The following is a 22,062-nucleotide window of genomic DNA, read 5'->3' as shown; positions in this document are numbered from 1 at the left end:
TGCATCTATCACAGCTTATACAGTGGTCTTTTTGGATAAGTCTCAATTGGCTTTATACAATGAGATGGAGCAACATTTCCTTCTTGTAAAATTGCCCAAATTGTGGCATCTTAGTTGGGGAGTGGCAGTGGACAGCAATCTTGCGGTCTTGACAGAGATGTTCAGATGGGTTAGGGTTAAGGTCAGGGCTCTGAGCCATACAAGGTAACCAATTTTCTTCATTTGAATCCACTCCATCATTGCTTTGGCAGTTTGCTTTGGGTCGTTGTCCTGCTGAAAGATGAACTTCCTTCCCAATTTAAGCTTTCTGGCAGAGGCTAGCATGTTTTTATCCAGGATCTTTCTGTATTTAGCAGCATTCATCTTCCCATCAATCCTGACCAGATTTTCGGTCCCTACTGCTGGAAAGCGTCCTCATAGCATGATGCTACCTCCATCATACTTTAGGGTTGCTGTTACCTGGTTGATCTACAGTATTAGATGTACACCACATGTGTCACTTAATATTAAGGTCAGATATTTCCACTTTAGTTTCATTCAACCAAAACACCACCTTCCACATCTTCGCATTATCTTCTAAGTGATGCCTTGTAATCTTTACAGACAAGTATGTTTTGTTTAGATGGTGCTTTTTCTATGCCATCTTTCCATAAGTACTCTTTTTTTACAAGGCCTTGGAGATTGTGGAGCCATGAGCTTCATCTCCAGTTGCAGCCGCTGACTTCCGCAGCTCAGAGTGAATTGGTATTACAGTTGCGTCTCTTACAAGTGCTATTCTTCTGCAGCGACTATGTTTGCAAAGGGGATGAAAACTTTGTCAGCCTCACAGTTTGGTTTTTAATTATTAGTAAAATGCGGACAGGTTTTTAATTTTTCCTTTTGATTTGACATGCACAATATTTTGTAGATTAACTCAAAAAATCCTACTTCAATATATTTTTTAATTTAGAAATTGAGACAGTGAAAATAGTTGTGGGTGCTAAATGCTTTTCCAAGGCACTGTATGTTAGAAGTTTTGCATTTGGGAGGTGCTGTTGAAGAAGATATTTAGTTTCTCCAGTGCCTTTTGCACATGGTGCAGTGGTGTGCCAGAAATAGAGGGAATTAATTGTATAAATTTTGTCAGTTAAGTAGGGTTGCATTGTTCTTTAGCTCTTGAAACTACTCATGAGTTAAGCATGTTCTTATTCCTGTCGCATATCTTATTGACAATAAAAGAGGCTAGGGGTTGTGAGAGGTTAATCAGTTAATGTAAAGAACCTAGTCTTTGATTTGTTTGCTTTACTTCACTTTTTGAGTTACAGTTTGGTTGTTACTGCCCCTATGATATCGATGGTGGTGAGTCTAGTGATGTCATTGATATTAAAAGAGAGGAAATGCTCATGATATCCAATTACGTTGATTAAATTTGCAGACTAATGGTTCACTTTTGCTATTGTCTAACCTTTGCTATGTTTTTAGCCACTCTAATATATCCTTTGGCATTCTCATTGTTCTTTCCACTAAAAGTGTCAAGAAAAAGATTTTTTATAGCTGTAACTCAAGATTGTGTGCATCTTGAACAGCTTGCAGCATCATTAAGTAATGGTACTTAAGGGGCTTTTAAACAACAACTGACATGAATTTTATGTGGATCACTACCAGAAGTAAGTGGTAGGCTTTGCTTTGTAGACCTATTACCCAGGAAAAGTTGTCTTGTCACAGCAGAGAATAATCTTGAAAATCATTAAAGCAAAGTATTCTTTTTGGTTTGAAGAATATATTCATTGGCATTAAAAGTGTTTGCACTACAATTTTCCAGGCATCAATTAGCACATGGCAGCTAATTAGTTTGATCTTTTATCTAAATAGACCTTTCTGATTAACCATTTTGCAGTCAGTCTTTCAATCATTAATAAAGTGTTAATAACATTGGTGTCAGGTGGTACTTAACCAAAATCCATTTAGGCAATTGCATGCTTGGTGAAGATGAAGTTGATTCTTCCTTGCATTTTGCCACCTGTCCCTGATCTCATTTAGTAGTCTGCCTTTTAGTACACTTCCAGCTTATTCAGTCAGTTTGATATTGTCATTACTATTGAGACACTTTTGATGATAAATATTTCAATTTCCCCTCTTACATCTACCCTAAGTATATTGTAGTTCTTCTTGCCTTCAATGTGGTATTTAGCATGCAAGATTACTAAACAAAAGGGCAGTTGATGGTGATTATTTGTAATCTTCCTTGTTCCTGTTTGACTCAATGTTAAGAACTTAGAATCAACATTGGACTCCCAGTGCCTCTTTTTCCTGAAAGCTTTTGTCAGTCCTAGAAATGTATTTGACATGATGAGAGTGTTGATATAGGAGTCTGATTGAAAGATGATTCCGCCTTGCCTAGTCTGGAATAGCTCTCTCAATTTAGATGCAAATTCCCAGTGTTCACAAGAGGTTCTTTGCAGGATTGACAGTACTGAGTGCAATTTTGTTGCCTTGTGCATGTGCATAGTAAGTTGTCTTTAGAATTTTATTCTTAACTTTTGAACTACCTGCTTGACAGAATTTGCTCTGCCATTTTAGAAGGTGTTCATGGTACCTTCTGGGTTTGAAATCACACTCGGGTCAGATCAAAAGATGTTGGGAAACTTCCTTCAGAGCAGGGCACAATGGGTCAGTTTTGAAGAGTATTTCTACAGATTGAGTTTATCACTAATAATCAACAGAGATTAATTTTATTTTTCAAATGTTTAATTTCATATGCTGCAACTAAGTTGTGCATTTTCTTGAATGTCTTATCAGAGTGATTTCTATCTATAACTTTTCTAACATTATTGCTTGCTTATCATAGGGATGGTGGAGGTAATTGATCTTTCAGTGTTGAATAGATGATCGGAAATATGTCAAGGGAAGAAAAGGAGAGCAATCTGAATTTGATTTTACCAAATTGCAGCTCAATACCATTTTGTTTAATGATTGCACTCTGAAATCTCTTTTCCAAAGGATATCTCAATTTGCCAATAAACTGACTGCAAAGTTAATAAAAGTAGGCTTAATAATCTCATAAACTTATTAGAAAATTGTGCTCAATAGTCAGTCTTCAGCAATTTCTATGGGTAGTTTGAATTATGGCATGCTTTTTGTTCTAGAATTTTAGATATTTCTACCTCTTTTGAAAATAGATATTGCAGCTATTTGCAGACTGTATTACCAGGAAAGAATCAGTTGACTATACAGTCGGCCTTCCTTATCCTTGAGTTCTGCATGCGTGAATCCAGCCAACCACAAAAACCCGGAAGTGCTCTTCCAGCACTTGTTGTTCGAGCATGTATAGACTTTTTTTTCTTGTGATTATTCCCTAAACAATGCAGTATAACAACTATTTACATTGTATTAAGTATTATAAGTAATCTAGAGATGAGTTAAGGTATATGGGAGGATGTGCGTAGATTATCATGGATCAGGATCGGAAAAAAAACCGCAAGTTCTTTTACTAAGTAAGTCAGAACAGGTACATCCGGTATTATTTAGTGTCAGCCAAATGTTTGTATTAGTATATAGTATATATTTAACCTTTCTGTGCATATAAAACACTTAAGAAAGCACTGGGCGATCCAATGACAGATCGCTTCCGAGCGTGCTGTCCATCCGTGCCGGGTTGATGTGGAGGATCAAAAACCCAAAGCCCAATAATTAAACCACTGCATTGCTTGGTGATAATTGTAGCTTTCATCGGGGCAGAGCCTTGCTCACTTTATCCTTTAAAATTGTTCCAATAGTTGACCGACTGTAGCCTATAATGCTTTTCCAGTGACCGATGGCGTTTCACCTCTTTCCGATCACTTTATTATTTCCACTTTATTTTCAATTGTGATTATTTTTGTGATGTTACGAAATCCCGTAACTGGATCACTTACCAGCAAAGATAGAGAGGTCCGTTGAAGTTTGATGGTACTATTTTTAAATGTATTTATTGATAAAGGGCACAAAAATAAGATTAATGCAAACATACAGATAATATACGTCGTCAATACTAAATCTAAAGCGCGGGTATAATAATAACCAATAAGAAATAGCTCTATCGTTGTCTAGGGGATAATGTATTGTCCGATGGAAAGATAACAGTCACTATCAGTTCGTTCAAGCTGGAGTGTTGTTGGGTTTAAAAACGATGCAGTTTAAACTTGCCCAAGTCTTTGATGATGCCAATCCGTTGAGTCAGGGGAGCGGATTTCCCTGTTGTTAGCTAAAAGCTGTTTTCCGTGGTTCCAGCCACCAATTCCAGCCACGGAATTGAACGCACGTGGCCTCCTTCCGATGACTTCCTGCTGTTACATGGTCGCTTAACGTTTCTTCTGGTGCGTCTGAAGGGGTTGTTCCCCAGACCCTCTTTTATACTTCCTCACGGGGTCTCAGATGTCAATCAGGTTGGGATGATGCAATCCCTCAACCAGCCCACTCTGGTCGTCCCCTGAGGGGCTTCAATGAATAGTACAGTACTCAATACACAACTTGGTCTTCCGGAGACAATGGCCATGTCCCGTAGCTTTACCTCGCCCCTCGCCGGGGAAACGAGGCATTTTGCACGTCCCACTCTCATTTCCTGGGCCCCTTGACCCAACCCAACGGCGATCTTGCGGTTCTCACAAAGGAGGGGGCTACGGACGTAACAGTGAATAGAAACACTGCGGATTCAGAGCTCCGTTGCCGGGTCCAAATGTCCACCACACTGAGAAAGGTTAAATAAGGTCCTAAGGTCCACCGCATTGAGACAGGTTGAATAAGAGACTTGATCATCCGTGTTTTTTGGTATCTGCGAGGGGTCCCGGAGCCAATCCCTCTTGGATAAGGAGGGCCGACTGTAATTACATTTCAAAGTCTGACAGTGACCATATAAATGGCTATAAAATTGTAACAATTGAAGAGCCACAGAGATAGAGAAGCTGAATCTGCAATGTAAATAACCTTGGAAACAAAATAATTTGGTTGTCCTGAACCAAATTAAACACTTTTGTTTTTGGGAAAGCAGAATGACGCCTATCTTTATGCATTTCAGCTGTTAAAAATAATAATGAGCAGATCAGCATACTGGTAATTATTGGTTTGATTCATTTTTGGTCAAAAGAAGGGGGAAATATCTCCCCTTGTTATGTTTGGAAAGTGACGGACTTGTCAGTTTGATTGGGTACAGCCAATAAGTTCTATTTAATTTCCGGCTCTACCGCAAGATTGCATATATTGTAGATCAAGGTATTTGGTTAAATGCCCTTTGCCACTTCATTGTTTGTGTGAAGTGATTCACTTTGAAATATCAAACTCTAAGGCTGAATACAGGATTAATGGTGAGGAACAAAAGGAGCGGGGTTCATGTCCATAAATCTCTCAAAGTTGCAGTGCAAAGGGTGGTTATGAAGGTGTATGGTGTATTGGCCTTCATTAGTTGCAGTGTTGAGTTCATGAACTGTGAGGTTTTTAAACTGGTTAGATGATACTTGGAGTGTTGTGTTCAGGTCTCGTCACCCCATAGGATGCATGCTGGAGTTTTAGGGTGCAGAGGAGTTTTACCAGAATGCTGCCTGGTTTGAAGAGCATGTCTTGAGAACAAAGGAAGATGTAAGGGTACTTGATAGAGATGTAGAAGATGATAAGAGAAATAGATCAAATGGACAGCCAGAGACTTTCCCAGAATAGAAATGGCTAAAATGAGTTGGCATAGCTTTAAGGTGTATGGAGAGAAGGATGTCAGAGGTAAATATTTTATGCAGAATGGTAGGTGTGTGTGAAATGCACTGCCAGAGTTGGTGGTAGAGGCAGATATGAGGGCCTTGGATGGACAGAATCAGAATCAGGTTTATTATCACTGATGTGTCGTGAAATTTGTTAACTTATCTGACATATATCTGAAGGAAAAATGGAGGACTATATGGGAGGGAAGGGTTAGATTGATCTTGGAGTAGATTAAATGGTCAGCACGATATCATGGGCAAAGGGCCTGTACTGTGTTGAACTATTGTACATTCTATATACTTTGCTCAGTTTGCCATGATAACTAGCTTAAATGTTTCATGGTGTTGTCTAATCAAATACCCCAGTCTCTCTTTGAGATTTTACCAACATGAGGAGGAACTCCTCACCACCAAATCAAACTTCAGTGCAATGTGTTTTTGCCCTTGCACAAACATTGAAATGACTCTTATCTGGATTACACAAGAAAAGAAGCAGTAGTGGAATTTGCTGTGTTATTTAAATTGAAATTATGGCAAATCTCTTACCTCTGTACCACTTTCTTGCACCAGTTATAATCCTTAATCACCTTCATAGCAAAATGATCTTGCCATCTGTCTTGAATCCTTCTGTCCAAATGACCTTCAAGTAACCATCTTTACCAATCCCATTTACTAACAATTGATCTGTAACCTTGTACTTTGGCAATTCAGGTGCCCACCTGGATACTATTAAAATGTGCAAATACCAGTACATCCTCATGCTACCCTCTGGATGAAAAACTGTTTCAGATCCTATCTATTTCATTTTGCTCTTGTGTCTATTGTTATCTCAGTAAGTAATAACACAACTTTTCACTAATAGCTTTTATCCATTTACTCGATTATTATTCACAAGCATAAAGGTCAGCAATTCTAACAAAATCCATCTTTTTCTTTACCCTCTTAATTGCTCCATTCTATTCCATACATTCCTGTGATTCCCCAGGAAAACATCTTAAAGACGGAAACTGTTCTATTCAATTAAAAAAAAAATCCACATTCATGCTTCTGGTTCCATCTACATTGTTCCTTTCTCAAGATTAAAACAGATTGTCCAACTCTGTCCATTTATTTCATCATAAGTTCCCTTAGTATTGTTACATCATGGCTGTTGTGCGTATAAGCTAAAATTGCAATGCATTACTCACTGAGACTCATCTGATTGCATCTTCCAAACTCTCAAACGTTACCACCAAAAGAAAAAGGGCAGCAGGTACGTCAAAATACTGATGGGTGAGGATTAAAGGACAATTGATGCAAATGGCTCAAGAATCTCCTTCAAGTCTCATACTCTCATGGTTTCCAAATGTGTCATTGTTCCTTTTTCACTGGATTGGAATCCTTAAATTTGCTACTCAATGTCACTTTTGGAAGTGACTTCACCATAAGGATGCAGGCATTTAATAAAAATCGAAGATGGATGGTACTATTGTAGATGAATCATTTGTTAATCAAGATTTTTCTTCATAACGTGTAGGCTTACTAATTTGTGATCATCTTGCAATGTTTTAGCATGTGTGTATGTCAATCCTTTTGTTTTTACTTTTGTATTGATAATAGCCATGCCCATAATAGACACTGTTAATTTTTGATAACTAGCTTAAAAATTCAGGTTTAATTTTCTTGCAGACTGGAAAAGTTACATTAGCACATTTCCCTGCGCGCCGCCGAACAGTAAAACGTGGCCGACCTCCAAAACACCACAACAATAATTATCACCAAGAACAAGTCATGAAGAGGAAAGCAAGGCTAAAAGAGGTATGGAGTTTTGGTAAAGGTTTCCTTATTAGATGCATGTTAAAATTTAAACAGGATATAAGACTTCAAAGTATTCCAAGGATTCAGTGCACCTTTATTATATAGTATAGTTTCATTAACCTTTTTGGAACATATTTTGATATTGAAGATGGGGAGGATGAGGAGGATCAAAACAAGTGAATGGTGGGAGAAAGGAACTGAGAAGAGAGCAGAGAGAGAGACTGAAGAAAGGAGGATTAAAAATAAGAAAAGGTATTCATGTGGTGAAGCATACCTTTAATGATAACAATGCAGAAACTGTTTTGCATTCAGTTGATGTGCACCACATTTTAATAGCAATAAGTGCTTGAACAGCATTTAGAAAGTTCTTTTCTATTTGATTCAATTTTTTTCTTCGAAACTTCATCGAAAATTAAAGTTATGCTACTTTTTCAGGGATGCATCAGTTCTTATATATTTGTTACATGAGTTAAATGTATGTAGGATATCTCAGAATGGTGAAGGTATGTAGTATTTAAATTTCAACTGCTCCATTTGCTCTTGTGGAGCTAACCACCTGTATTTTAAAAATAATGTTTCAATATTTTTGGTATGACAGTACATGATATATGAAGTGCATGAAAAGGATCTAAAATGTAGATTAACGAAAAGGGTCATTACAAAATGTTTAGTACAGTCCAACTAGTCTTTGTTGCCTTTTGTTTTGTCCCCTTTTCCCTGTTTGTCCCTGCAATTTGTATCAACAGAGACCACAAATGTCCACCTTGATACTGCTCCTTAAACTTCATGGGATCAATGTATTTAGGTCATCCATGTCATCAACTGGTGTGTTACACAATCTTACTAGAACGTAAAGAAACTTCTGAATTTTTTACTTGCTTTCTAGGTTGCTATCTTGTATTGAATGCCTCTTATTCTGATTATTAGAAATACTAAATTTCTGCTCTTATAAATATCTTCATAAATTCAAAAACTTCCAGATGGTCTGTCAGTCTTTTACATAAAGAATTGAGTGCAGGCCTGCACCTCTATTTGCAATATACATAACCTTAAAGTTTTGATCCTTGTAGATCTTTCTTGTGACACAGAGCAGGATGGATGGGCAAAAATTCCTATTGCAAGTGAGAGAAGATATTTTTCAGTGTTTCAGTATCAATTTTATAATCTGACAATCAGATTTGTATGTATGCTATTTTTTTTCAAAAATCTATCTCTTCTGGAAACACCTGGCGTGTTGGGCTGATCTTAAAATAAGTTTAGCCTTTTTTGAATTTTAGTGAAAAGTCACTGATGTGTAATAGTAGTTTCCTTTCTGCTTAAGTGCTGCAAAACCTCACTGAACATTTCAAGCATTTTCGACTTTGCACCCAGTTTTGGTGAACTTGGATTTGTACTTCCAGATCCTTAACTCTTTTACTCCATTGGACTCTTGGAGTAAACCATGAGTTTTCATTTTTTTGTTTCTGTTATGTAAGACATCACAAGTTGATTCATGTCTTGTCAGAACACTTCCTCAGATTTCCCCTCTTTTTGCACTAAAATACACACACATAATACTTAATGTAATTTAAAGTTTATTACTATGTATTTCAATCTACTGCTGCCACAAAACAAATTTCATGACATAAGCTGGTGATATTAAAACTGAATTTGATTCTGGTACCTTCTCCATCATCTGTTACCTCTTAAAAGAATTCAAAGCTGGGAAAGCTGGACTTTCCCCATTTGAAATCCGTAGCCACTATTGAGTTTTAAAAATCTTTTGGATCTCTTTCACTTTTCTCTTTTTAACAGGTCTGTGTTAAGCTGATGTCTGTAGTTCCTCTGTATGTATTTCATATCCCTTGTCAAAAATACATTCGTCCACTTTATTATGTACACCATTCTCCCCACCAATCTCTGCAAACTCCAGATACTATTGTATGTGAAAATCCCAGCATTATCTGAGTTTTTAACCAAAAATCACTCCACATTCAAAGTCACTTAGATCATATTTCTTCTCTATTCTGGTACTTGGTCTGAACAACAATTGAACCACTTGACTAAGTCTGCATGCCTTTATGTATTAAGTTGTGGCCACATAATTGGCTGATTAGATATTTGCATTAACAAGTAGGTGTGCCTAATTGGGTGTATGTATTTTCTATTCTGAATACAACTAAATAAAAATAATGTGAATTAATACTGTCTTCACATACACTGAAAGGCTTCACAGAATTATTATCAAACATCATTTTGCACTAAGGTATATTTGAGTAATTGACTTTTAGGGGCAAATGGAAATGCCAAATAGAGTTGATGATTGATAAAAACAGGCTGGTGTGCACCAGGAGACCAGTCAAAGCTAATCTAAAACAAGAGAAAATCAGCAGATGCTGGAAATTCAAGCAACGTCCACAAAATGCTGGAGGAGCCCGGCAGGCCAGACAGGACCTGCCATAGGGTCTCAGGCCAAAACGTCGACTGTACTTTTTTCCATAGATGCTGAGTTCCTCCAGCATTTTGTGTGTTGCAAAGCTAATCTACCTGAGTGTAAATTCCGTGCAGCTTTTACATCTTCAGCTGACAATATTACACAGAAACTTGTAAATTACAGTATGTTTTGATAGCAGATAGTGTTTACAGAAAGACAAGTAACAAGTAGTTTTTGATTATTGAATAAAATAATTAATCACAAATTGTAGTTAACAGTAAATCCTATTTTTTATTACATAGTGCCCTTTGTGAATAGTCAAGTAATGGATTTAGGGGAAGTTGATAGGAATGTGAAGAAAATTGATGACAGATGAAATTAGTAGGAGACTGAATATGAGCATTATATACTCAACAAACTGAGAGACCTTCTTCCATATTGTAAAGAATATGGAAATGTATTGACGTGCGTTAGATGAAGTTTGTTGCTGAGGTAGGGAGAGGGATAGAATGGGATTTTACATAAACTTGAATTTCAAATCATGGAATTGCTGAATTAAGACCCAATTCATACTAGAACATGTAGGACATTTAGCAACTTGCACTTGCCCAGCTATTCAAACAATTTTTGACTGATTTTATCTTGGCCTTCATTTCTATCTGATTCCTTCATAATTCAAAAATCTGCTGTTTCAACTTTGACTTATTCAACTAAATCTGAACAATAGTTTTATATAGAGAATTCAAAAGTATAATGTCGGAAAAGAAGTCATTATTTCAATCATAAATGGGTTTGTATTATTAACTTTTTTGTTGTTCTGGATTCCCCAATGGATGATTCCTCCAATGCTGAATTGTCTGGTTTGAACGGATAAATGACAGAAAGAAGGATTGAATTGGTGGGAAGGAAACTGAAGTTGTGATCAGGATCAAATGTAAATCTGAGAGGCTTCCTGATAAATAGAAGAAATTTTTTTAAATCCAGAATTGGGAGTTAGATTATTATAAACATGAGATACTGCAGATGCTGGAAATTTTGAGCACAACACACAAAATGCTGGAGGAACTCAGTAAGTCATGCAGCATCGGTGGAGGGAAATGAGCAGTTTCAGGTTGAGAATCTTTATCAGGACTAGAAAAGATGGAATTAGAAGATGGAGGGAGAGGAGTACGATCTGGCAGGTGATAGGTGGGAAGGATATGAAGTAAGAGGCTGGGAGGTGATAGGTGGAGGAGATAAAGGGGTGAAAGAGGCGGATATATGTGTGGACACTGGATCATGGAATAAAGGCGAGGAGTGCGGTAACCATAGGGAGGTGACCAGTAGAGGAGAAGAGAAGTGGTGAGAGGGTGACCAAAATGCGGAATGGAAAAGAAGTGGGGGAGTGGAATATTTCCTGGCAGATAGAGAAGTTCTTGCCCTCATGTTGAAGATTATGCATGAGAATATGAGAGATTGCTTCTTTGACCCATGTTTGGCCTCATTGTGGCAGTAGAGGACACCACATTCATTCATGCGTATCTATATGGGAATAGGAAGTCAAATTGAAATAGGTAGCCACCAAGAAATTTTGCCTTTTGTGCCATGCAGTACAAAGGTGCTCAATGAAGTGGTCCCCCAATCTGCATTGGGTCTCACCAATGTAGAGGAGGCTGCACTAAATACAATAAATGACCCTGACAGACTCACAGGTGAAGTGTTGCATCACCTGGAAGGTCTTTTAGGGGCCCTGAATGGCGGTGAGGGAGGAGGTATAGCGGTAGGTGTAGCACTTGTCTCGCTTGCAGGTTTAAGTGCCAGGAGTCAGATTAATGCAGAGGGACCAGAAAACAAGAAATCATGTAGAGTGTGGTCCCTACAAAAAGCAGAGAGGAAGGATCTGCTTAGTGATAGGATCATGTTGGAGATGAGGGAAGTTGCAGAAAGTAATGTGTTGGCTGCAAAGGCTTGTGGGGTGGCAGGTAAGGGCAGAGAGTCCCTGTTCCTATTATTATGGTGGGAGGATGTGTGAGAGCAGATTACCAAGAAGTGGAAGAGATGTGGGTTAGGGCAACATTAATAGTCCTGCAAGTGAAACACTGATTTTTTTTTGAAAAAAAGGACACTTAAGATGGTCTAAAACGGAAAGCCACATCCTGAAAATTTTTATGACAGATGGGGAGGAACTAAGAGGAGGGAATTACATTTTTACAAGTTAAAGGGTGGGAAAAGGTAGAATAAAGATAACTTGAGAGTCAGAGGGTTTGTAAAAGATGTCATTTTAGCCTGTAATCAGAAATGGAGACAGATTAACAAAGGAGAGAGAGTTGAACTAAGTATATTTGAGGGCACAGTGGATGTCTTTTGAGGGCACATTGGTGCAGTAATCAGCACCAGTGTAGCATAGAAAGAGTTGGGGAGAGTTATTAATTTAGGCAGGCTTGGAATATGGACTGTTCCACGTAGCTGACAAAAAGGCATTGCTCATGGCTACACCTTGTGTTTGGAGAAAGTGTGAGGAACCAAAAGAAGAAATTGTTGAGGGTGAGAACCAGTTCTGCCAGGCAGTGGAGGGGGAACTGGTTAGATCTGTTGTCCAGAAAGAGATGCAGAGCTTTAAAGCTTTCAGATAGAAATGGAAGTGTATAGGAACACTTAGATAGTCATGGATCTTTTTATTACCCAGATCAAGACAAATATTGCTGAACTACTGGTAGTTATTATCGGTGTTTATGCTTCTGTGTTGGATTATGTTACTGGAAAAGCATGAGGGATGAGGATATTTTGAGTATCTCCTGTTGTTTTTCTGCATAAGTTGCTGACCATATTGTTCATTTTTTCATGTTCTATTGTCAATTATGTCAAACTGAGCCATTTCCATATCTACTTCTCTGGTCAATATCTGGTATTTGTTGGCATTCCCCTGTGATTTATTTCTCATTTCATGTGTTTCGGTTCTCCTTTTCGAGCTATTGTTTCAGAAATATGACCATCCTTATTTTTCATATATACAGCAGTCAACAAGTAACACAGCAAAATTCCACAAATGGTGAAGAGAAGTAATAAATTAATTTGTTCCTGCTGGTTGAAAGATGAATGTTTGTTAGGCGACCATGAAAGCTCTCCTTAGCGAGTACCTTCCATTAATCCTTTATGGCAGGGCCATTTAAACTAAATTAGAAAAGTGCACACGTGTGGCACGTGGCCAAGTGGTTAAGGTGTTGGACTAATCTGAAGGTGGTGACTTCGAGCCCCAGGCGAGGCAGTGTGTTGTGTGCACTTAACCACACATTGCTCTAGAAAATGGGTATTTTCATGGTTAACCTCGCGATAGACTGCTGTCCTATCTGGGGGCGGGCAGTCTCATATTCTCAGTTGCTTCACGCCACAGAAACCAGCATAAGCACCGGCCTGATGAGCCTATAAGGCTCAGGACAGACTTTAACTTTTTAACCGAAACGTACATGTTAGGTATCAAGAATTATTTAATCTTTGCATTGTATCTTCCAGCTGAACTTTTCTGGAATGATTAACTTCTTTCCCTTTTGTATGTATCTTGTTCATTCTTGTTTAATTAACCGCTTATGTACTGACTTAATTTACCCAATATTTAATGTTTTCAGTAAAAATAGCCTTTTTGCTGATATGCTGTCTTAGTAAGTTTGTACATTTTTCTTGAAGAATCTTTTTCAGCTTGAAATGATTTAGGGAGTTCAGGAATATTTTAACATTCAATGGATCATGAAAGATCAGGTTTAAATAGTTACTTGAAATACTAATACTAAAATATCAGAAATCGTATTTGTGCAATATACTGTTATTATATTTACTGTTTAGCAATATAATTAGAATTATGTTTTAACTAGCTCCTGAAACAGTGTGATGATGAGGAACTGATGGAATTGGCTCTCCCCAGACTGACTGAAGTTATCACTCTTTGGGAATTTCTGTTGATGAAGGTGTGTATTTTTATGAGTTACTGTACTTATATAAGGTAATTTTGAAGTATCCTGTAACCAATGAATATTTTAGTGATATATCTAGCATTTCATCACCATAAAAATCAAAATAAAAATCATATAATATGCTTTATTTAACCTATGCTGAACTGTATCTCAGAAGTTTCAGCAGTTGAAAATTTCCTCTCATTTTCAGACTGCTGCACAGATCATTTTTCCCCATATAATACTTTATACACTTTATAATAAAGTTTTGTTAAAAAGCTTTTTTGTAATAATTTTAGGGCAGATGTTCCAAAGCTGTCGATTGCAATATTAAAAATAAATTTGGCTACAAAAGTTTTTTTTTGACAGCCTTGTATATAAAAGATTGAAGTGCATGTCAATGGTTTCGCAATAGGCCAAGTAATGTGAAATCATTAAGAAAAATATTAATCTGCTTTTGATCATTTTATTCGTCCAACAGTAATGTGCAAAGCGTGCAATATTTTAACATGTTTCAGAGGAATAACTTTTTCCACTTTTTGGGTTAACTATTAAAATTTGGATTTCTTGTTATTGTTACTTAAAGCTGCATTCCTTCCTGGCTCCATTAGAAATAGTCATAAAATACTGCATGCTATTGCAGACTTTCCAGGCTCTTGGGAACCCTAAACAAAGAACGAAATTATTTAAAAACCTCAAGTGTGCATGTGTATATGTGTGCATGTAAACTCCCTCAATTCACAAGTTATTCATAAATCCACCATTTTGCAAGTCTTTCCACCCCTTTCGCAAACTGGAAATAATGGTGACCGAAACAGAATCCTCGGTGAAAATTGTTAGCAGTACGTCATCTGTGATGGTTTCATGAAAGCTGCCACCCCTGTGGTGCTGTACTCAAAATGGTGGACCTAGTAATTAAGGTGAGGAGTTCTGACTTTTCTTCCTTACTGCTTCTCTTCCTCCCCCATAAAAAAGTGTTAAGAATAAAATGAGGGAATAAAATGTGCAGACTGTCTGTAGTTCTGGTTAATGACATTTATTTCATTAAAATTAATATATCCTTTAACTTTGCTTTTAAATACAAACCTACCGACAGCCAAAATAGTCTTGGATAGTTGCCGGTTTTAGTATCCCTTAAGTCCCTTTCTTTGTGGATGAGTTCCTCCCAGCCTTTCGGTTTTATTTTGTGTGCATTCCACTCTAGGTATGGCAGTTGTGTGATAGTTTTGTAATGCTACTACTAGGCTCCTTATACTGCCTCTCTTTCTACTTAAAAAACACCTTCATGAACAAATTTCTTGATGTTGACAAGTTTGCATTCATTGAGATTTTAAGTAGTTTTGTCCCATATTTTGGGTACATCAAAACAAGTACACAAGCAATATGTAATCAATCAATTCAATATTTTAAATGTAGCACAAGTTCGGTTGAAATGTACAAAATATTAATTGGTTCTTTCCAATTGCAGATAATTAATACTTTTCCCTTTTTTTTCCTTTTCTATTTGATATATTAAGAATAGCTTGTATTTCTGGTCACATGCACACATTACTAGCCGAACTAGCGCAGTTGCTTCCAAGTTATTAATAATTATTTTTCTATGAGCCCATTATGAAGGAATGCTCCTTTAAGGTTGTACAGGCCTCAAGAGTGTGTTTTATTTCCTGCAATAAAGGTACTTTGTCCACTCAAAAAAAAACATTCGTTAGGAATTTTGGCCTGTTGGGAAATTAGTGCACATAACAGAATTTTTTTCTTGGGCAATATCTTTGAAATACCATTGCTGATTAATTGTTATAGTTATTATTTTGTGATTACATTTGGTTCTCTAAAATCTTAATTCATGTCTGGTAAATTATTAGAAAAATTGAAATTTAATATTTAACGCTGATTTCCTAGGTGGAGAAAGGACATCCTGCTAGACCGCAATTTCAAGATGTATATAGAGAATTTGAAATGCTGCATAAACATGTGAAGAAAATGGCTGAAGAACACTTAAATAATTCCATTCGATTAACAAATCCTCAACAACCCTTACAGATTTCTAGTCTGCAGGTAAATAAATGCTTGTGGGGAACTTATAGGGTAAGCAGTATTAAATTTCAGATTTAATGAATTTTCTTCAACTATTGCTGCAATCTATCACTTTGCATGATTGCAATAAGAACAATCAAAGGTACAGCAAAAAAGATTTGTATTTTTATTGCTAGTTAATGTTTATCTGAGTAAGTGGTAATTAATGGCAATTAAATGGCAGTACCTCAATGAAGCCCAGCTTGAGTGATAATGTCACAATAATCATTGTTCAGACATATTTCAGAATCATTTGGTCACCAAAAAAAGCATATAGTAAAATATTCCATCTCTCTCATCAATTTAGTCAACTACTTAACCATGCTCCTTTTTATAGAGCAATTTTAAATAGTTAATTGTATATTACAAAGTGTTTACAGCAATGTTAACAAACTAAATTTGAAGCTAATCTACATGAAGCATGGCTAAACAGTTGTTCAGAAAGAGGTTTTGGGGAATGCCTTAAAAGAGAAAGGTGAATTGCGGTGAGAAGTTTATGGAGAGTTGGCGATTAGAAGCTGGAACCTTAACGGATGAATCTGTCATAAATGAAGGATTAAAAGACATTAGAATTAAAGGAATTCAGAACTATCATTGTCAGTCTGGAGGAATTGTGACATAAAGCAGGACAAGAATGTGTATGTTAAAAATAAGGATTTATCAGAGAAAAAATGGATGTAAATCCATGTTATGCGGAAGTCTACAGTCATTAATCTTTGCCATTATTTGTGCTAGCTCTGCATCCTGATCTTAAGGGCAGGTGTGAAGCTCCTGTAGAACAAGTCTTTCTATCATCAAGATGCTAGCAAGAGTGTTTGTCACCATTGATTTTTAACAGAATCCTGTCTTTTTTTGCACTTTAAGCTGAACTGGCTACTGTTCTAACTAAAATTTGTATATAGGAGATACAGTGGATTCCAGTTAATTGGGACAATCGAGATCAGTAGATTTGGCCCAATTTAGTGGCTGCGTTAATTAGCTGAAGTTTCATGAAAATAGTTTATCGGGTATAAAAAAAGACAAACTACTGTTTAACTGAGTAACAAATTATGTATTTAAATGATTTCTATATCTGTGCACTTGTAATGCTACTGTGACACTAATTTCCTTTGGGATCAATAAAATATCCATCTATCTGAAATATAGAACAAAATTAGAGCACTATCAGTACTAGCATAGTACTATGAAACTGTATTAGTTCCTAGTAGTTATTGATGGAGGAATTCGTTCAGTATATACTGCCATTTTCTTTTGATTGTTTGTAAATGAACAAAACCAGCATAGACACCTGGTGTAGATAGTGGACTGCCTTTATACAATTTTTGACGATTGCATCCTCCAAATCTTTATTTTCATTCAAGAAGGTTGTCAAAACCTTAATTCTTCATAGTTCATAGCTTGCTGAAGCAGTGAAAATTGTTTCGTTTTCACTCCTGGCTGTTTCTGGTATCTCCAAGCCTGAATGCCTGACTAGTGAGCAGAACAGTTCTGAATTGTCTTGCTGCTTATTTTTTGCCAACTATCAGTTTCAAAAATCATTGTGTATTGACCACACACGTGCAACTGATGCTGTTTAAAAACTTCGTGCTAAAAGTACACGCGAATGACACTAGTTAGAACTATTCAGCAGCAGTTCCTGCCCCAAATAGTGTCCTAAGTAAACAAAGGTAATTCCAGCTATTTTCTTAATTAGTTTTTGTTTAAAAATTGTTCCAAAGAAGCTGCTGTCCTGACTAACTGATAGCCCAATTAACTGGAATCCACTTTGTGGTGTAGTCATACTTCACTCTTCACATCAACTATTGACTGCATACATTAATTTTGATGATCCTGTTTTGGTTGTGTAGTATGCTGTTTTTTGTCAGGAGTTTTTCATAGACAGCCAGATGACATCTTTCTACATTGACTTTTACAAGTGATTAAAATTCTATAGAAAGTTACTGTGAATAATTAGGAATGCTGAAATAATACGTTATTAATTAGTAAACAAATATACAGTTGCCAGAAAAAAATATTGAATCCTTTGCAATTATCTGGTTTTCTGTCTTAATTACCGTACATTGCGGAGTATAAGCCGACCCCCCATTTTCAAGGATAAAGATGTAACTTTTTCATGTTACCTTTGTATAAGCCAACCCTTTTTGTAGAGGTTTTTGATATAACCAGAAAAGATCACAGGATCTCACATGCCGGTACTCAGCTTTGCTGGATCTGGACCCTGGAAATTTTGTGAACCAGTAACTGCTAAGAATATAAGCCTACACATTGTAGAGCATTATAAGCGAATTCTTAATAAATAAATCGGTGGGGAAGGGGGCGAAGTTTTCGATTAGGTTCCCAATGGTAAAGAATCCTCTGAAATGTAATCCCCGTGAGACCATTTAGCACCCATCGAAATCTCATTAAAACATAACATGCGATGGCTGGATCAGTATGTGTACTCAGTATTGAGTTTACGACCACCATGTACAAAAGATAAAAACGAAAGCGATATGACGCTGGCTTCAAGCTGAAGTTTGTTAATTTTGCTAAAGGAATGAATAATTCTGCAGCTGCTAAGAAGTTTAGTGTAAACGAGAAACAAGTGAGAGAGTGGAGAAAGGCAGAGGACACGCTGAGGGAAATGCCAAAGACGAAATGTGCAAACTGCAGGAAAATATGCCAGTGCCCAGAACTCGAAGAAAAAGTTTTAGAGTGGGTGAATCACCAGCGATCGTCTGGATACATTGTTACCAGAGAAATTATTTGAGTTCAAGCATTGAAATGGGCTGAAAAATACTGTGAGGTCAGCGAAAATTTCAAAGCTACATGATTTATGAATAGACGTGATCTTGTGTTGAGACAAAAAACAAAGATTGCTCAGAAAATTCAAGAATGCCGCTGGATGGATGAAGACGGTTGCTTGAAGTGGGTTAAAGAGGTGTGGCGTCGACATCCCGAAGGTTTCAGCAAGGAAAAGTCACTACTTGTCTGGGACATGTTCAAAGTGCACTTGTCAGGTGAGAGAAAAGCAGCATTGAAAGCTGAAAATACAGACGTTGCAGTCATCCCTGGTGGTTTGATTTCCGTGCTCCAGCCACTAGATGTGAGTTTAAACAAACCATTCAAAGAATTCATGCGTCAACACTGGAACGAATTTAACTCAAAAACAGCCAGTAGATATGACCTGTCTTCCGTGTATTCGTTTTACCAAAGTTGGCACCCTCTGTATAAGCCAACCCCCTAATTTTAGGACCAAAATTTAGGGCCGAGTTCTTGGTTTATACACTGGAATTTACGGTACTCATAAAATGTGGTCTGATTTTCATCTAAGTCACAATAATAGACCCATACACTTTCCCTAAACTAATAACATAAACAGTTGTACTTTTCATGTCTTTATTGAGTACATTGTTGAATCATTCACAGTCCAGTCTGAAAAAAGTATGTGAACCCTTTATACTTAATAACTGGTAGAATCTCCATTAGCAGGAATAACCACCACCAAAAATTTCTTGTAGCTGCTGACTTGCACAATGGTGAGGAGGAATTTTAGACCGTTCCTTCATACAAAACTGTTTCAGTTCATCAATATTTCTGGAATACTTAGCATGAACAGCCCTCTTCAGGTCACACCACAGTATCTCGGTTGGGTTGAGGTCTGGACACTGACTTCGCCATTCTAAAACAAGAATTCTCCTCTTTTTAAACCATTCTGTTGTTGATTTACTCTTGTGTTTTGATCATTGTCTTGTTGCATCATCCAACTTCTGTTTAGCTTCAGGTGATGGACTGCTACCCTGACATCCTCCTGTAAAATGCCTTGATACAATTTTGAATTTATTGCTCCCTCAATGATAGCAAGCTGTTCAGTCCCTGAGACAGCAAAACAGCCCCAAACCATGATGCTCCTTCCACTGTGCTTCACAATTGAGGTGAGGTTTTGGTGTTGGTGTGTAGTGCCCTTTTCGTCCAAGTATAGCAGTGTGCATTCTGCCAAAAGGTTCAAATTTTGTCACATCTGTCCCAGAAGCATTGTGGAACATCCAAGTGGTTGTTTGCAAACTTGAGATGTACAGCAATAATTTTTTTGGTAGAGCTATGTTTTAGGGAAAACATTGTTCAATGCTTTTCTTACAGTGGATGCATGAACAGAGACTTTAGCAAGTTCTTAGAGATTTCTGCTAGTCTTTTGCTGTTGCCCTTGGGTTCTTTTTTGCTGCCTTCAGCATTGGATGTTGTACTCTTACTGTGATCTTTGGAGGACACACTCCCTAGGGGAGAGTGGCAACAGTACTGAATTTCCTCCATTTGTAGACAAGTTCTCTACTGTGGACTGATGAACACTCATGTCTTAGAAATGCTTTTGTAGCCTTCTCCACTTTCATGCATCTTTACACTTCTTCTAAGGTCCCTTGAAAGTTGTTTTGATTGAGGCTTGAGAACAGCAGAGTCTGTCAGTAACCTGACTTTGTCTTTTTTTATTGGGCAGGGCACTTCTACAACCCATGCCTCCAATCTCACCTCATTGACTGGAACACCTGACTCCAAATAGCTTTTGTAGAAGGCATTACCCTAGAAATTCACATGCTTTTTTGAACCAAGACAGTGATTGTTTAAATGGTGTGCTCAGTACTGATGAGAAGAAATAAATTGTCTGTGTGTTATTAGTTTAGGCAGATTGTGTTTGTCTATTAATGTGAGTTAGATGAAGATCACATTTTATGAGTAATTAATGCAGAAAAAAGGGAATTGTAAAGGGTTTACAAACTTTTTCTTGCAACTGTATATCACAGCCCAGATAGGGTACCTGGTTGAGTACCAAAGACCTGTGCTGATCATTTGGCTGGAGTGTTCACCGATACCTTTAATTTCTCGCTTCAGCAGTCTGAGGTACCCACTTGCTTCAAGCAGGTTTCAATTGGTGCCTAAAGAAGAACATGGTAATCTGCCTCAATAACTATCACAGTAGTACCTGCATCCACTGTGATAAAATGCTTTGATAGGTTGGTGATAAAACATATTAACTCCTGCCTGCAAAGTGACTTGGATCAGTTTTAATTTGTCTACCCTCACAACAGCTCGAACAGGTGCCATTTCATTGGCTCTTCACTCAACCCTGGGACATCTGGACTGTGAAGATGAATACATAAGGATGCTCTCTACAGCTTGGCATTCAATACTAACATCCCCTCAAAACTAATCAATATACTTCAAGACTTGGGCCCTAATAATTCCTTGTGCAAATGGATCTTCGATTTCCTTACTTGTAGTCCCCAGTCAGTTTGGATTGGTAGCAATATCTCCTCCACAATCTTCATCAGCACCGGTGCATATGGCTGTGTGCTTAGCTCCCTGCTGTACTCATACTCATAGCACAGCTCTAATGCTATATCTAAGTTTGTTGTTGGCTGAATCAAATGTGGTGACAGATCAGCACATAGGAAGTAGATTGAAAATCTGGCTGAATGGTGCCACAACAGCAACCTCTCAATGTCAGCAAGACCAAGGAGCTGATCCCTGGTTTCCTCCTATTGACTTCAGGAGGAGGAAGCCTGAGGTCCATGAGCCAGTCCTCATCAGAGGTGAAGAGGTCAACAACTTCAAATTCCTCTGTGTTATCATTTCAGAGGATCTGTCCTGGATTCAGCATGCAAGTCCCATTACCAAGAAAGCAGTAGGACCTCTGCTATCTTGGAACTTTGCAAAGATTTGGCATTCATTTAGTGACAAACACCTTTAGATGTGTGGTAGATACTGTATCGGCTGGTTGCATTGTGGCCCAGTTTAGAAACGCCAATGCACTTGAACAGAAAAGCCTTCAAAAAGTAGTGGAAAAGGCCTAGTCTATTACAGGTAAAGCCCTCCCTGCCATTGAGCGCATCTACGCGGAGTGCTGTTACAGAAAAGCAGCATTTTTCAAGGATCCCCACCATCCAGGCCATGCTCTCTTGCTACTGCCATCAAAAAGGTGGTATTGGAGTTTCAGGACTTGCAATGCCAGTTTCTAAAATAGTTACTTCCCTCAACCATCTGGCATTTCAGCCAGAAGGGATAACTTTGCTGAATTTAATTCACTCCCATCACTGACCTGATCCCACAATTTATGGCGAAGGGTCTCGGCCTGAAACGTCGACAGCGCTTCTCCCTATAGATGTTGCCTGGCCTGCTGCGT

At 37.7% G+C, this 22,062-nt stretch overlaps 1 protein-coding gene across 1 annotated transcript in view; it reads left to right on the top strand.

Moving 5' to 3' along the window:
- Positions 1 to 22,062, top strand: part of znf839 (zinc finger protein 839) — a 43,976-nt gene that overhangs the window by 11,603 nt on the left and 10,311 nt on the right. The window contains exons 3-5 of the mRNA XM_059958931.1: positions 7,371 to 7,499; positions 13,758 to 13,850; positions 15,735 to 15,890. Of these exons, the coding sequence (XP_059814914.1) occupies positions 7,371 to 7,499; positions 13,758 to 13,850; positions 15,735 to 15,890 (378 nt within the window). The remainder of the gene's footprint in view (positions 1 to 7,370; positions 7,500 to 13,757; positions 13,851 to 15,734; positions 15,891 to 22,062) is intronic.

This window comes from Hypanus sabinus, chromosome 2 (genome assembly GCF_030144855.1).
Source record: "Hypanus sabinus isolate sHypSab1 chromosome 2, sHypSab1.hap1, whole genome shotgun sequence".
Lineage (NCBI taxonomy): Eukaryota > Metazoa > Chordata > Chondrichthyes > Myliobatiformes > Dasyatidae > Hypanus > Hypanus sabinus.
Note: the sequence above shows the minus strand (reverse complement) of the source record. Positions and strands in the feature narration are given on the sequence as shown.